This window comes from Phaethon aethereus (assembly GCF_964289735.1).
Source record: "Phaethon aethereus genome assembly, chromosome: 20".
Taxonomy (NCBI): Eukaryota; Metazoa; Chordata; class Aves; order Phaethontiformes; family Phaethontidae; genus Phaethon; species Phaethon aethereus.
This window is the reverse complement of record NC_138596.1, coordinates 6,904,305-6,920,651: the sequence shown is the minus strand read 5'-3', so window position 1 is coordinate 6,920,651 and position 16,347 is coordinate 6,904,305. Positions and strand designations below refer to the sequence as shown.

Sequence of the window (16,347 nt, the reverse complement as noted above, 5' to 3'; positions counted from 1 at the left end):
CAAATGTTATAAAATCAGACAGCAATGGCTTCAGGAGAATCCCTGCTAAATAAGGTCAGAGACCCATCTGTGCTTAAGGCTCTGTTAGCCAAAAGCTTGTTTAGGGAAGAGTTCAGCAGCACTGTGTAAAGCCTGAAATAAACAGAGAAACTGTGTTATTGAGACCGATTGAAAGAATTATTAGGATCTTGGTTCAAATTTTCCTGCTTCTCAGCCATAACTGGTCAACAGAACTTTAAAAAGAAATTAATCTGGTGAGAAATATGGGGTCTGTCTTGTTTTGTGATGGTGGGGTATCTGGCTTTCAATCTGTTATCCTTCAAGACTGGTAGAATTAGGGGCTTTATGTTAGTACTCTAAACTACTAGCTGAAATAGGAACCCATGTGCCTGCTACAGTAAATGTTCAAAGCTGATTAATTTGCATGTCACCAGCTCTGAAAGGCATGTGGTTGAGATGTGATTTTTCTTCCTTGCCTTGAACCCTCTTATCCCTGGGATGAGTGGGTATAAAATAGTGATTCTAAGCATTATTGTTACAAATACTTGTAACGCATGTATAAAATGACTAAGCAAAGAGCAACAAGGTAGGGGAGCATCAGGGCAATATATTCCATTTCCAAACTGTTGGTCTATTATGGAAAGTGCAAAAGTACTCTTGCTCAGTCCGGCAAAACTTATGCATTTATAAATAGTCCCAATAAACATTAAGCATGTGTTGAAGTGCTGTGCAGGATCAGAGTCCTGGAAATTACCATCTTTTCCTACGTATAGTATTGGGATGGTAAGTCCGTCACAAGGCATACCTTTAATTTGCAGAATGGTGTGTAATATTTCAGGGATATAATATTCTGGCAGCAACATGGAAGGATGTTTTACATATAGGTGTGATGAGAAAGTTTTCTCAGGCACTACTATGACCTTTTTATTCAGCGTGGACTCTGTACAATAAGCAAGGCAAAAAAAACATTCTAGTATGGTGTTTTTCTGTAACTTCTAATGTTTTTTACCTAATTTTTCAATTATATGGGTGTATAAGGTGACTGGAATATCTGTTAGACTTTTTAAGTATGATGAAAGAGGACTTTATCTTCCTTGTGAAGTGTGAGCCGTAACTATTGCTTTTTTGTTTTGTTAAGTTTTGTAGCAAATATGGCTCATAAGTAATGGGTGAATGACAGGAAAAGTATTTTAATACTGGTCAAGTGGGAACAGCACGGGAACTGCAAAAAAATAACTGACAGTGTATTTACCTGATAATTCTTGGCCTTTAACACAGAACAATTGTCAGTCGTGGTTGGTGGTTTTGTTCTTGTAATATGAATATAAATGATATGAATTATGAATCCTTGTCTGAGTCCTGTAGATTTCTCGTTTATGAGCAAATGGTGTTGAAAAGGAAACTGCTTCTGCCTTCAGGCATTTTTCATACATAGCTTCTCTCATTTCATACCATAAAGCATGAATACATCAATCATGTTAGGATCTGCAGGAGGGAAGTTGGTTGTTGTGTAACTATCACAGAGGGCTGATGGGCTGATGCTTTGGGAAAACCTTCTATCACACAAATTGATGAATGGCTTGGTATTTCTGAAAATTTTGCTGGCAGAGTTCTCATGCTTGCTGCTTGATACATCATCCACTGTTATGCTACAAATTCATAGAATCATTTAGATTGGAAAAGACCCTTAAGGTTGAGTCCAAACATCAACCTAATACTACCAAGTCCACCAATTTGCTATAAGCTGTAAGGAAAGATGATCACTTCTGGGACTAGGGCCACATGTAGAGATTGGGAGACCCATATTCTTGTCCACAGAGTCTTGCATCATTTGGATTAAGTCATTCAGGTGTCCAAATACCCCTAAAAAGGTACAAATTTCCAGTGATTTCAGTTTGACTGAGAGATAAACACCCTTGCTCTTTTTCTTGTAATTTCCCACCTGGAAGATGAAAATGATACACAGAGGTGTCATAAGGATAACTGTGTGAAAGATGAGCTCAAGTACAGCTGACAGTGGGCAGGCAAATCCATCAGGCAAGAGTTTCAGTTTCCAAAGGAAAACCCTTTGATATGCAGTAGGAATTGTGCATTTTAATAGTCACGGGAGATGAGGGTGGTGATCTTTAAACGCGTGGGGTCTGATGCATGCCTGCATTACTCTGTTTTCATGGTCATTTAGCTTTATTGATTCAAGTGGAATTACACCAGCAGATGATTGGGGTCATGCAATAATAAATCGTACTTCTTTGGTTGTCATTGACAAGAACAAGCCCGTAGCCTGTAAGCAGCACAGAACCTGATAGTATATAAAACCTTACGTTGGTTTTACGCTGGATAAAATTCATTTGGCGTGCAATTTTTACGTTATGTTGGATTTGTTTGACTACTGTGAGGGGTGTACTTGATGGCTGCTTATGTCATGTTTTTCCATATAAGATAGTTGATAATGGTGGAAATATGGGACAAAGCAGCTAATGAAAAACAGACAGGACAGTCTGGAGGTTGGACAAGTGGGATAACTTGCAAATTCACAGTGGTTTGGCATTGTTCAAAAGACAGGTACCTCCTCTTTTCCTCTGGCCTAGTTTGGAGCTCAGGAGAGCTCTGGGTTACCCATATGTTTTTACAGATCGCGTGCTTTGTTGCCTGATGATTTTTGATCATGAGAAAGTAGTAAGAAAAATCAAACAAAGACTCTTTTTGTGAAACTTGAGTATCTTTAGCAACAAAGGTCAATCAGTTCGTTAAACTTTATCGTATTACGCATTCCTCTTCCATAGGATAGCCCTCATTGATGTTGTCACTGTACCAGATGAGTAGTTTTGCCCTTACAGTCACTGAAGTTAGGCGTACACCTTGCCTCCTTTTCACTCTGTGTGTGTGAGAACTCCTTGCGCTGTTTCAGTTCTTCCCAGCTATCTAGTGAAGCGAAACTCTTTGTAGTACAGTTCCTCACTTCAACTTCTTCTTGTATTCTCTTGATCTTAGCGTGTCCATGCTCTCATGTGAGTAATTCCCATCTTCAGCTAGGATCTTGCTAGCTGCTTCAAAGCTGAAATTTCAGTTCTACGCTTCGTGTGAAGGTCATGCCCCATCCACCTTCCCTTTGAGGTTATTGAGGCCAGATGCATGCAACTTCACTGTATGAAGACCTTAATCACCAAACCACACACATGAGTTGGGAATTGCCTCTCAGAGTGGCTCAAGGAAAGAATTTGTTTCTGTGGTCATTCTTCATGCCATCCCAATTTCACCAAAACCTTACTTTGGGCTAGCTGTGGAATATGTCAAGTTTGAGATGGGGGCCTTGCAGTATGACAAGATTTGGTCTTTATCTTGCTTCTCTGTGGCAAAAGAGAAGGAGATGATTCCTGTAATGTCAAGAGGTGTGTTTGGACTTCATGAGTATTAACAGGCAATACATTTCCAACCTGGAAATGTACTCAAGAGTTCTTCTGCTTCCACCCATTGCAACTGTTTCTGGTTCTAATATTAGGTCCTAAGCAGACCAGTTATTCTCATATGAGAGAAAGATCACCAGTATCTGGGTTGCTTAGATGATGGACTCTGCTTCTCTGTGTTGCTGCGCCTGCTGAGTTACTCAGCATGCTTTGTTCCATTAAAAAAAAAGTAGACACTGGGGGTTTTTTGGTACCTTCTTTTTGAGTCACACATAAGAGGACTTCTGAGGAAACATGTAGCCAGTGCTGGCCAAACATTGAGAATTTCCTTTTTTTCTTAAAGCTTCACAGGAGATAGCTTGGTTTAGGTATTCTCTCAACTATGGCTGAGGAAAACCCTCAATACTGTAGTTTGTCTGGGACAATTCTGATTTAGACCTGTGGTCACAAACTAGGTTTGACTCATGGACTCCTCTGGCAGCAGCTGCTCCGTGTAGCCATTGCTCATGTCAGCTTTGCTAAAAATGTGTTTGAGAGTCATGAACTATCCCTCTTATTACTGCTGCTGCTTTCACCTCTACCTCCACCTCCCCTTGGGGGTAGGCTGGCTCCATACAATCAAGCATGAAAGTCAAGAACAAGCCAAGAGCTTTGCTGCAGACCAAACTGGTGCAGCACTGGGATTCTGTGGTTGGAAGAGAATTTACCTGATGTCAATACGTTCCATTTTGTGTAGAGTTAGAAGGGGAACAGGGAATGAATGCATCCTTATGGTAACCGGGAGGGCAAAAACGGTCTGGTTCTTTATGGTGGAGCGTGTGCGCCCTCCCTGTGTGTATTCATACAGGGGGTGTACATGTCAGAGAACTTTCTGTTTCTTGTAGACTCTCAGGTGTTGATGAAAAGTAAATAATTGGAGGAATTCTGCCGTGTTCGTTCATCTGAATAGTGCCCTGTTCTGCAAATAGTCCTGTGGTTTTCAACAGGATTTCTCATGGTGTAATGCACCGTGCAAGTGTGAGACAGGATGACAAAATACGACCCTGTCAAGTGCACAATGGATTTTTCCATGTTGCATTTTGGATGTGTCTCAAGGTCTCCGTGTGTTTGGAGTACAGCTGTGCTTTGGGCTGCAGAGGTACAAAGAGACGTTGCTGCGTTCCAGAAATGACAAACTAATGTCAGGTAGTAGAAAGAGGAAAAGAGAGACAGTGAAAGGAAGTGATTTGCCAAACTTCAGGTTGATGAGATTGAAACTGAACTTTCCCCAGCTCTTGTTCTGTGACTTACCAACTTCCAGCTTACTGCCCCTGCCCCATGAATGGAGTTAAAGTATTTAGTTTTACTCTAAGAGTATAAAAATTAAACATTAATAACGAGATATGTTGCTAGGTGGAAGCTTTGCAGGAGCTATTTATGAGCAGAAAAAAAACCTCTGGACATTTATGGGAGATTTTGTTGGGCTCGATAAATACACTGTACAACAATCCAACTTGACAAATTCATCCTCGCTTTCTTACAGGATATTTCAGCTGTATTTCATTAAGCTAAATTGTACCAGTAGAGTGTTAATTAGTAGCTATAAGAAATGCAAGAATGCAGAAAATTATTTAGGAAAGATCATAATAAATTCTGTATATTCTTATTGAGTGTTTGGTTTTCCGCAAACTGTGGCGCCAATTTAATGAAACCGTGTTAAGTATTTGTATGCATCATCTAATTGTGCTGTGAAGGACTGTTCTGGGATGGAAAAACCAAGTGCTTATTATGAAAGTTTCTAAAAACATTTTTGTGGGGGAAACTATAATAATATTCCATCCAGCTGAAAGGTATAATGTGAACTTTGGATTTAGCAGGGTTAAAGTTGAGACTACTGGACTTGATATCCTGCTCTTCCCAGTGTTGAATGGGCACGTTGAACTGTGGAATAATGGTTCAAATAAATAAACTGGCTTCTGTTTACTACATGAAGGTTTCTGATTGGGAAGCAAAATATGGTTACAAAGAAATGTGGTTACAAAGAAATGTAGTTACATTTTCTGTGAATTAGCCTGAATATTGCACTGCAGAGCAACAGCCTGTTAAAGGGGCGAGGTGAGAGATGTCTTCTCTTCACAGTAACGCTTCCTGCTCAGCGCAGGCCTGTGAAACGCCTGAGGGTGAGGGAGGTCGAGCATCAGCCATGGATGTGTTTTTTTTTTCCCTTTGTGTTCCATCCAGACAGCCGCAGAGATCGGCCTAAAATGAAAGAGCAACAACAAAGCCATGCCAGTAGAGCATACCTTAACTGTGTGTGAATGCTGTTTATTCAAGGCCTGAGGCACGTGATACATGTGGGTATGTCTAGCTGGCATTTTAGTGATGGGGGTCTTAATATTTGTGTGTGGGTATATGCATATGTGAAGGCTATATGGAAACAACTAAAAGGTTGCAGCTATTTAAAGAAATAAGTATGTCTTTGCCTGTTGAGGCATTAAATTGTACATCATGTCGTTTTCTTATCACTGCCAGAGTTGTACGGGACTGTGACAGACCGTTTCTCTGGAAGGAGGACACGTTCTGCTGAGATGGTGTCTCTTGGTTGTGGATCAGTGGAAGAGAAGCTTTTTGGCAAGACTAGGAACTACAAGAGGTGGAAGCTAAAGTAGCATTCTCATTTGTTCATTGGAGGATTTAAAAACACAAACATCTTTTCTTTGTACCTTAGCTTTTAGTAGTAATTTGGATCTCCCTTTGAAAAACCCATAGGTTTGCTCTTTTAGAGCACTTTGGCACAGCTGGGGTTTTTAGGACATGATTGGCCCCCAAGGATGGATTTGAGAGTGGGGTACATGATCTCCAACCTGTCATACCTGTTTGTGCTCACTGAATCCAGAGCCTTCTGGCCTGCTGCTGTGAAGCCAGATGGTTCAGCAGGACTGCTCGAAGAGTTGGCCAGTGTAGCGGAGTGCTCTCAAGGATCCCTGTAGCTTCGTTCCTATGGAGTTGTCCTGCTAAGCTGTAGGAGTGCAGTGCTGCTCTGCTGAGGGAGGAGCATGACACACGGTTGTGTCTCTGCCTGAGAACATACTTGGTTCTGAGTTACGATTCCCGGTATAAGGACTAAATCTGTCATATGTAGCATGAAACAGCAAGTTACCATAAATATTACTGCCACGGTGTCTTTTAGATTAATGCTAATCACCATCATTCTGTTGTCCCATCTCCTGGTAGGCATGAGCAGCTAGTTCTGGTTGTCTTGTGGAGCTGATCTGGTCTTTGTCTGAAGCCTGAGAAACTTTGGTCTTAGTGGCCTGTTACTGGAATTCCTCTGGAATGCACCACATCAGGAGGAGATGATTCAAGCCAAATTAACGTCAATGTTCAACAGATACTTGTATAACCTGTTTCAGATTTGACCTAGTTGATAGGTACACGTTAAGAATTATGCTCACATGTAAGGTTGCCAAGAAGAATGGGGTTATGCCATACTGTTAAGAAGTAGCACTGATGAACATGTGTAAAGATAGTCATGACAGTCATGTGTTTCATGTCAACGTTCACAGGACTGTCTTATGCTACTCTTATTACAAATGAGAGCGATAAGACCTCAAGAGCATGTTGCTATTCTTGGAAACAAAGATTTCTTCTGAGAAGACTGTTTCCTGTCTTTGCAGCCAGGAAAAGAAAAACATTTGACAAGGCTTTTTGCAAATTGAGCTGAGAAAGTTGAGGAAAAAATAATGTTCTCTAATTTCAGTCTCTGGTATGCTTTAATCACTGGCTGTTATTTTAGGAATCACTGTTTTAAAAAAATGGAGGTAGAGTTTGAATTGGGGGAGGAAGTACTATATTGCAAGGGCTGTGTTTTATATTGACTATCAGTATGAGCTGAGCAGTTACAGAAGTCAAAGGTAACGTTTTTTTCAATGTGTTCTATTACCTAGTTTGAAAACAGAAGAGAGACTGCAGCAGCATTGTCACATATATATATCTTCTTTTGAAAATTCTTAAATAGAATGTTGTCAAATGAACTATATGCTATGTATATAAATTAAAGAAGATTATTTTTCTGACTATTTCTAATATAAACAGGCCGTAGATGTGCAAGTCTTAGGTTTAACCATGCAATCAATTGCTGTTTACCTCGTTAAGAAAAAACAAGGCTGTCTTGTTACAGCTTTTCTTAAAATGTTTCACATGGTCAGTTTTCGATAAAGCATAAGCAGCCCTGTTGTCATGCTGGCAGTGTACATGTTTCAGGCAATTCTTTCATTTAAAACTGACCAGGAATTCCTCAGCGTAATTATTGGACTGTATTGTCCTTCGTAAGATGCTTTTAACTACATCTTGCTTTTCTACTACTCCTCTCAAAAGGTCAGAAAGAAGATGAGGTGCCTTCTAACAAGCTTTTGTCATCTGCTCTGTGAACTGCGTGGCTCTGTAAACCCTCTTGCATACCAAGAAAGTTCTGCAAAAATATCCCACTGCTACTTATTGTAATCGTGTTGGCAGTAACAGGTGCTGTATTGTAGGTAGCTCGCTCGCTGCTCCCAGTGTTTTGATCAACATGGGTGAAATGTGAGCCTAACAAAAGTCAATGAGAGTTTTGTCTTTGATTGCGCAGCAGTCAGGATTTCTCCCCAGCTGTTACAAACACAGTCAGCATGGTAATGAGGAGAGCACACCGATTGGTATGACTTGCTTGAAAAAAGGAAGAAAACCTCATGTATATGGTGTGTCTTTATGTGGGTTTTCTGCTCTTCTAAAATTCTTCTTCCTTTACTGTAGATGAGTATTCCTTGAGCTGGGAGTTTTTAGAATATAACGAATGCTAATTAAAAAGATGCTCTAATCCACAGTCTTCATATAAGCAACTTAATACTGTGCTGAAAATCTCTCAAGTCTTAATAATTCTCGTGAGATCACCTAAAACTTAGATTATTGGGTCTTACCCTGTGAGTGTAGAATGGATGGAGACATCCAGTCAAAACATGGTCAGTTATGGATTGTTCAGAGTACCCTGCGACATGTGAGCTGCGTCGTGCTTTCAGACACAGGAAAAAAGAACAGTTGTGGTGATGTAGCCAGTATGGTTTGAGGTTGGGTAATGCTGCAGTGTTTTAAGCTGTTTAGTAGGTTTGATGCTTAGATAAAGTATTTTTCATGGAAATCTTAAAGCTGGCATGGTTGATTGCTAGCCCAAGACTCCAAAGTATAGATTAAAAGGTGATTTAGGGAGGTTGAATAATGAACGCTGATAAAAACAAAACTTTCACTTTACCATGTTTTTAATGTGTACTTCGAATGCTGCGGATATGGCCGAAAAGTCTGGAGGAAATCTTGGCATGTGAACATCCAACGCTGCTGCTGCAGATGTCTGACTGGCACGCTTGAAGTGTGATTCATTAATTCAGTATCTTGCTCGTAGTCTGATTTTTTTTTTTTAAATAGAAAGCCTGATTTAGGCCCCATTAATTTGCATATTGAGTTTGGGGAAGAAGAAGTAATATTCTATATTGTATCAACTACTCTAAATTCATCACAATGTGCTGCTGAAATTTGTGTGACTGAGAATGGTAGTTTTCCATATGATTTGCTAAATCACTTGTCGTGTTCCCATTTGCTGAATCATCAGGTGTAGAACAACTGATTATTTGATTCAAAAACTTTTTTCTTTAAATTAGGATTTGTACCTTGAAACCTTATTACAGAAGAGTTGATCTCAGTTATTTTGGCTAATTTGGGGGGAGTGGAGCTAAAAGACATTTGCTGTTTAATAAGATTGTAAAGTAAAGGAAATGAGTTTGTGGAAGTTGAAGACAGTACGGGGTTTGAGGAAACTGGAGGCTTCCTGTATGACTTCGAGCAGATCACTTAACCATACTGTCTCCATTTTCTTATCCATAAAATGGGGGCAGTGAGGAAATATAGATAGTTTCTTTATATAAAAATGAATTTTTTGAGGGCAAAAGATTTGCAGCAGCAGAAGCGGTCTCAATACATTGTACATCTGTTATCACATGTAGCTTTCTCTCTTATAACAAGGATATATACGGGATAACACAACAAGAATTGGAGGTTGTAAATATATTTGGAAAGTGGTTGAACTAAAAAAGGCAATATTGCCCTGAACTCTCCAAAACGTGATGCACCTCTATTTATCAGTGTCACTTGACATCGGTTCCTCAGTTTCACTATTTAATAATCCTCAGTAATGCCCATTTTACATCTTGGTGCTCCCTTTCTGTAAAAGCTTCAAAAAAAGGGGCGAGGGGCCAAAATCTGAACAACATGCAGCCATACTGCTCAGGCTTATTGCTTCTCTTGTACTTCCAGCAGCTGGTAGAGTTTATTTGACAGAGAAGACAAATTTGGAAATGACAGGGATGGCTTGTGCAAACTTAAAATTACATTATTGATGAACTACAAAGTGGTTTAAAAATACGAATTCAGAGGGTAGTCCTGTTACCTGATACGCTTTTGATTCCAAGTTCATCCCTCAGCCCCTCTATGCAATTGTGTTCTGTTAAATTAACCTGGCATGTTGTTTTCCCAAGGTTTATGGGTCACTGACAGGGGTGGGTTTCATGCAGGCCAGCTGTTCCCAGCTCAAGTCCCCTCCTACACTCCAGCGATGCCGGAGCTAGCGAAGAGGGGAGCACGCAAGCAAAGGCTGCTGGAGGCAGGCAACGCGGTGTGCAGACAGCCAAGTAATTTCACTTGCAGCTTCACTGTCAAAAGATTTTCACAAATTCCATGCTCACTAGCAAAATGTTGAAAAATGTAGTGTTACGTTACAGTTGTGCCTTGGGACTGTTTTTGTTGCTCCTCGGGACTCTTCCTAAGCTCTAATTACAAAAGCAAGCCTGAAGTGGGGAGTGTTTCAAAGCCCCCCGGCAAGGAATATGCAGTATGTGTCACGTGCAGAGCTGAAAAGAAATGGGGATCTACAAAAGGAACTGAAATCAACTCGGAGCCTTTCCCCACCGCCCCAGCAGTTTTACAGTTGTGTCTGGGCTTTTTTAATGTCATAATGTGGTGACCAAGTTTTTGGAGAAGCCTAGCATGGTAGGCAAGGGTCTGAACTGCACAAGCACCATCAGGGTTCATGGCAAAAGGTGTGTCTCCGCAGCCGTGGCAGTGCCAGGCTCAGCTGCACGCCCTTCGGTGGCCCGGCTGCCGCACGCTCTCCCTCCTTGGTACGCAGGAGTAGAGCCGGAGCTGAGCACGGCACGTCCCCAGGACTAAAAGCGTTACTGACACTGTGCCTCTCTTCTCTGCTTTGAGAATTTTTGTGCAGAGATAAACTCTATCCAGAAAGTTGAACGTAGGGGCACTCTATAGCTTTAACTATAGGTGAGCATCCCTCCTTTAACAGCCAGTGTTTTGGACTAGAGGTAATAGTAGTGTCCAGAGCACTCAGGGCAGTGTGGTGGTTTTCTGTTCTCACAGACAAGTTGAAGGTTGTCGTGGTTTTTAGGGCAATACAAGTCTGGACGTGGTGTGACAGAGAATTGCAGTTTTGGGGCTTCTTACTGGTGTGTCTGGTGGAGCCAGAAAGGCAGGTAGGAAGCGTCACTAGCACGTTTGCTCCAGAAACCTGCCTCTCCAGCAGCGAAATACCGGTTGCTTTAGTGGATGATGCAGGAAACCAAGTAGCTGTCAATTATAAAGTGCTTGCAGGCACATTTTTCTAACTTTGACATTTTACAGCAGTTCTGAAGTTGGAGCGTTTCTACCCTAACAGACTGTTGATATCAATTGCTTAAGATATATCTAATGTCTGATTACGTGCGGGGCTGAGAACACGTGAACTCTAGTGAGTTGTAGTGGGTTTATCTGGCAATATTAGATCTTTATTTTCCAAGTTTCCTGTGTGAAACCATACATATATTTGAGTAAAACATGCTAATGCAGAAAGGCATCTCTCTTCCTATCTGTAGTTTGCTGTATTACTTATTTTATAAGGTGATTTGTATGGGGAGTAACCTGTTCTAGCGGTCAGTTGGGGGCTGTGTCAACATTCCGATTTGGAGCTGGGTCTTTAACATATGCAATGATCTTGCTTATCCTGAGGAAAAGTGAGGCGTATGGAAGATAAGAGGGGGTAATACCTAAAGCACACTAGATTCTGTGATGAAGAATGTTGTGTAAGGGCTAAGAACGGTTATGTAAACCAACTGCAATTAAGAGTCTTGCTCCAAAAGGCGTGTCGGGAGAAGTTCCTTGACATGTAGTTTATAGCTGACATCTTGTGTTTAAAACTTCTGTAACACCTTTAGTGTGTGTACATGCACGCACACCCCCAGTGGGTTTCTGGAGGGACCCAAAGAATTGAATATCTCTCAAGAGACATGAACAGCTGGCCTCGCGCACGCAGCCCGAAACTAGGAAGAAGAGGGTTTTATGTCGAGTCTGAATGAAAATCAGGACAAACATCAGTTGTTAGAATGTGCCAATCAAGAGCATCTTGGTGAATGCCATGTAGAAAGAAATTTTAATTTGGAGCTAGTGTTCAGTCAGTAAGCAAAGAAATACTCTTCGAAGTGCTTCAGATTTCATGGTGTGGGAAACCAACAATTATGAGATACAGTGAACAATACAAGGTAGAATTGCTGAAGGGATTAATTAGCCTTAGTCTAACTAACCACTATAATTGATGCAAATATACATCTGCTGCCTGCTGAGATATTAGATAGTCGTCATACACCTGCTCAATTTACCAGTGTTGCAGAACACAGCTGTCAGAATAATTTCTGGGGTTTTTTGGGGTTTTTTTTCCTTCCCTGGAACTCCTTGAGCATAATTGACTGTTCTTTTGTTGAAAATGTTTTCTTTTTATCTTTTTTTTTTTTTTTTAAATCTAAACAGCACTTCCATGATGGCAGAAAGGCACAACAACATATTGAAACTTGCTGGAAACAACTTGAAGCAGTAAGTGGAAACTTCCTGAGATGTGGCATTTAAATAAGTTTTATAGTGTTTTCATAGAGGTGGTTCCAAACGTTGTATTTAGAAAAAGAAGGGTGTATGGATGAAAGCTGTAGAAATGGGATTTTTTAAACTTCTCTGTCTTAAATACACTGATAGACACCAAAAAGTCTGTTTTAATAGTATGTTTGGTTTGCTGTGGGACCTGTGTCTATCATGAGTAGCATTTCATTTGATATGACAAGGGTGCTAAGCATTGCTGGAAATTCAGAGTCCCTAAGGGTCCTCTTCAGATACTCCACTATAAGATGAATACTGTCATACTGCGTGAATAAATTGAAATGGGACCATCCCTTGAGTAAGGTGGTGGTTCTTAAAAGTAAATACATTGGAGTTGTTCATGTGACGAATGAAAAGTGAGTCTGTAAGTAGAGGAGAGGATAAAGAAAGAGGATGTCAGTAACCAAAAGTCCTAGTTGGAAGTGTGTGAATCTTACTAACTGCCTTGTTGTGCGTTATAAAAATGAGGGATTTAAGTGTTGGAAGCGAATGATTTGGTTTACAAGAGCAGAGGAGATGCTAACAGGGAAAACTATTGAAATACTAGTGATGTTAATAGAATCAAGCAGCCTGAAGAATGGAACAAAACATGTGTTTCTGGTGACTTTGTTTTCTGAAGTTCTTTAATACGGTAATGTATTCCGGCATAAACAAGCGAGTCCTAAAATCTGACAGCTGCTACAGCAGATTAGTTTAGGGGCAGGTATTGATTTTAGGTAGATTTCGGTACCGTGTTTTTTTCCTGTACTGAAGGCTTGTATTTTTCCTTTTCAGAGTAAAAGGCGGTTTGAACGTGATTGCAAAGAAGCTGATCGAGCACAGCAGTATTTTGAGAAAATGGATGCTGACATCAATGTTACGAAAGCAGATGTTGAAAAGGTAAGCCAGAGGGTGGAGAGACTGTTTGTAAACACGGATGTGATAGGTTTAGTTCCACACTCTGCTGGTAAGATAAGCCCTCTGAGGCTTAATGCCTCATTTAAGTCAGGCCGTAGGTTAATTAAAAATAGGGAGATCTCTGCAGTGACCTATAGTTGCATAAAAATTCTAAACAGATACAGTCAGTTTTCTTCAGTAATGAGATCTGAGTTTAACACAGCTGACATGGCTCTAAATGAGCTTATGCAAAATCAGTTTTAACTAAGACCCCAGATTCTGTGACAGTTGAGCTTGTGAGGGTTCCCTGAGGGGTGCTTGCAGCTACCACACATTGTTAGTCGCTCTGTGATCCAGGTAGAACTAAACTTCCTGCCTTTTGAGCAACTCTTTGAAGGTGTCCTGATGTCATTGGCTGCAATGAAGTATTACCAGGATTGTTGTTCATGGTTCTAGGTTTACAGCAGGGCAGCTTTTCATGTTATGCAGAATCCTGGAATCCATGCTTGCCACAGATGGCACATAACTATTAATTTTGTTTCTCAGTTGTTGTCTGGTTGCCCAGTCATTTGTGGCTTTTATACACTGATCCCCATTCAGTGAAGCTTTTGAACTGATGCTTAAGGTGTTACACCTCTGCTCAGAAGATGCAGTAATGTAGATCAGAGGCAGCATATTACAATGTGTAAGGGCAGTTTTGTCTTCCCTGAGTTTGAGTCATATACATAGAAAATAGCCAGAACATTTGAAAAGGTTTGTTTCTTTTTTTAAAAAAAGGGGGGGGGGGGGGCAACAAAAAAAATAGAGGAGGTGGGGGGAAGAGAGCTGAAGCTTAAAATACACTAAACATTTTGTTGCAGGGACAGGAAGGGAAACTGAATTATCTTTTCTAGTCCAAGATAGCCCTTGTAAAACATAGCTTTTGCTCCTCAAGAGGTCTGCTTCACTCTATTCTCAGTTAATTCAATCCTGGGAAGTTATCAAATACAAGTTTTTCTTTACATCTGTGGGATCTTCAGATGTTTCTAGGACACTGAGCATCATGAAGATTAGATAGCAGATAGCATCAAGGATGCTATTAGAAATGAGGATAGTAAATGAAAGAGGCTCAGAAAATTTCCCCAAAGTGCTGTTGCATACCAAAGGAGAAAATGCCTCTGTGGTCTTGTCATTTGCTTGGCTACTAGTTGTAAATTCACCATGCAGATTTGATCCTTTGTTGCCATCTGGATTTGCCAGGGCACTTTACAGTGCCCTGCACTGCATGCACAGTGCAATGCGTGCACAGAATTGTCAGATGTAACACCACATGTGGGTTTTTCTGACAGAGGAGGATCATCTCTGCTTTATCTGTATAAAGTAACTTTTAGAATACGTTTTTTTCATAGTTAAAATTAGGACTTGCTCTAGATTCGATTCAAAGTGAGGCCATGTCAAAGGGATACAGAGGTATGACTTACTATTTGAAATAGAGGGCTGAAACTCCTTACTTCTACATCCCTTTCTAAGGCTGGCCTTTTCTGGTCAGAGTGAAAGCCTATGTATTGGTGGTATATTAATCTCATAGCATTAGGTAAATTTTAGGAAGCAATCCCTACCCTGGTGCTCTTTCCCTGTAAAGTGAAGCAGAAGGGCTTCCCTTCTAAATTTCTCTAGCTTTTTAGTGCATGTATTTGTAAATTATTTATTGCAAAATGAGGCTCAGTGGTATCTTGAAAGAAAAATCTGTTGCAGTTACATGTTGGCTAATCTCAGGAGATGGCATTAGTCAACTTTCTAGTCAGTCAGCAGGGTAGATGGAGAAGGAGAAGGTTATCAAAACGAATGGAATGTGAAATAATATTACTGAACAGAGAGAACAGTGTTTTCCAAGTGCATGTGTTTAAACTGGGTTCATCCATGTCAGGCTGTGAATAATGCCCTTTCTTTGCTTCCCTCTGCCCGTGTGACTGGGACCGCTCTTGCGTAACTCCCAAGTGCAAAATAGGATATTGTTTAACCAAGCACTGCTGTTGGGGGCAGTTCTCATCGACGTGCTCGGGGGAGATGCAGAAAACTGCTCAGCTTCATTTGAAGCAATATGATGACTTTTACCTCCTCCTTCTATTGCGATTGCGGTGGTTCTGATTTTTCTTGCCCCTTATGGCTTGGCTGCTGCACTCCTACTCTCAAAAGCTCCCAAAAATCTGTTTGGCCAGGACAGCAGACAATTTGGCTGTATTCAGAGCCAATGCTCTTCACTTTGGCGGAACAAGGTGCTCTTCACGCAATGGGATCGGTTGCCCTCATTTCTTCAGCTTGAGATTGACACCTTGGCTACTTTAGCTTGTACCTGCAAATATAAGCAGACACTAAAGCTATTTTTTGCATCATGCATTATAGAGTAATATAATTAAAATTCTGCAGTGATCACAATGACACAGGCAATCAAAAGAATATACGAATACATAGCTGCAATTCCCTAATGCACCTACTGCTAAGCTGTATGAGGCTCTGAAATGCCCATATCTCTCAATCTTTCAGACATTGTAGCCTTTGACAACAGCAGCAGGAAATTCTGTCACAGAGCTGCCATTTACCAGCACTTAACATGGCCTTGTCTAAGGGATAACTCTTGGTATTATAGTTTGCTAGGATTCAGTAGCCAAAATAATGGTAGAGAAGCAAGTTAAGTTATTTTCCTCCTTATTTCTCCAGAACTGTTTTGCAGAGGGCCTTAGGTGTGTGCTTAGAAGCAGGGCTGGATGTGCAGTATGGGTATCTTGTACCTAAGTCCAAACTCCTGTAGGACCAGCTCAGGTTCGATATGCACAGGGCATGTGCCTTCTGTGCTTCTTCTGTGGCCAGTATGGGCTCGATCATCTTTGCAGCTGGCCAGTCTGGCAGTTGATCACAGAGCGAGCAGGGTGTTTAGCTTTGTTTCCCTCCATCTCCTTTCTTGGCGGTAGGACCATGGAGCAAAAGGCTGTGTTGAGTCTCTGCCGTGGTCCCGGTCTTTATGCAGGAATCAAAGGAGAGTGGCTTAGGGCCCCTGAGCTCCCTTCCTGTGTTTGCAGTGAGCCCCTAAATTACCAGCAGCTGACATTTCCAGAGA

The 16,347-nt window shown here is 41.0% G+C and overlaps 1 protein-coding gene across 1 annotated transcript in view; it reads left to right on the top strand.

Annotated features, from left to right (window-relative positions):
- Positions 1-16,347, top strand: part of FNBP1 (formin binding protein 1) — a gene marked incomplete at its 3' end in the record, with an annotated part of 95,204 nt that overhangs the window by 40,635 nt on the left and 38,222 nt on the right. The window contains exons 5-6 of the mRNA XM_082009104.1: positions 12,258-12,320; positions 13,152-13,256. Of these exons, the coding sequence (XP_081865230.1) occupies positions 12,258-12,320; positions 13,152-13,256 (168 nt within the window). The remainder of the gene's footprint in view (positions 1-12,257; positions 12,321-13,151; positions 13,257-16,347) is intronic.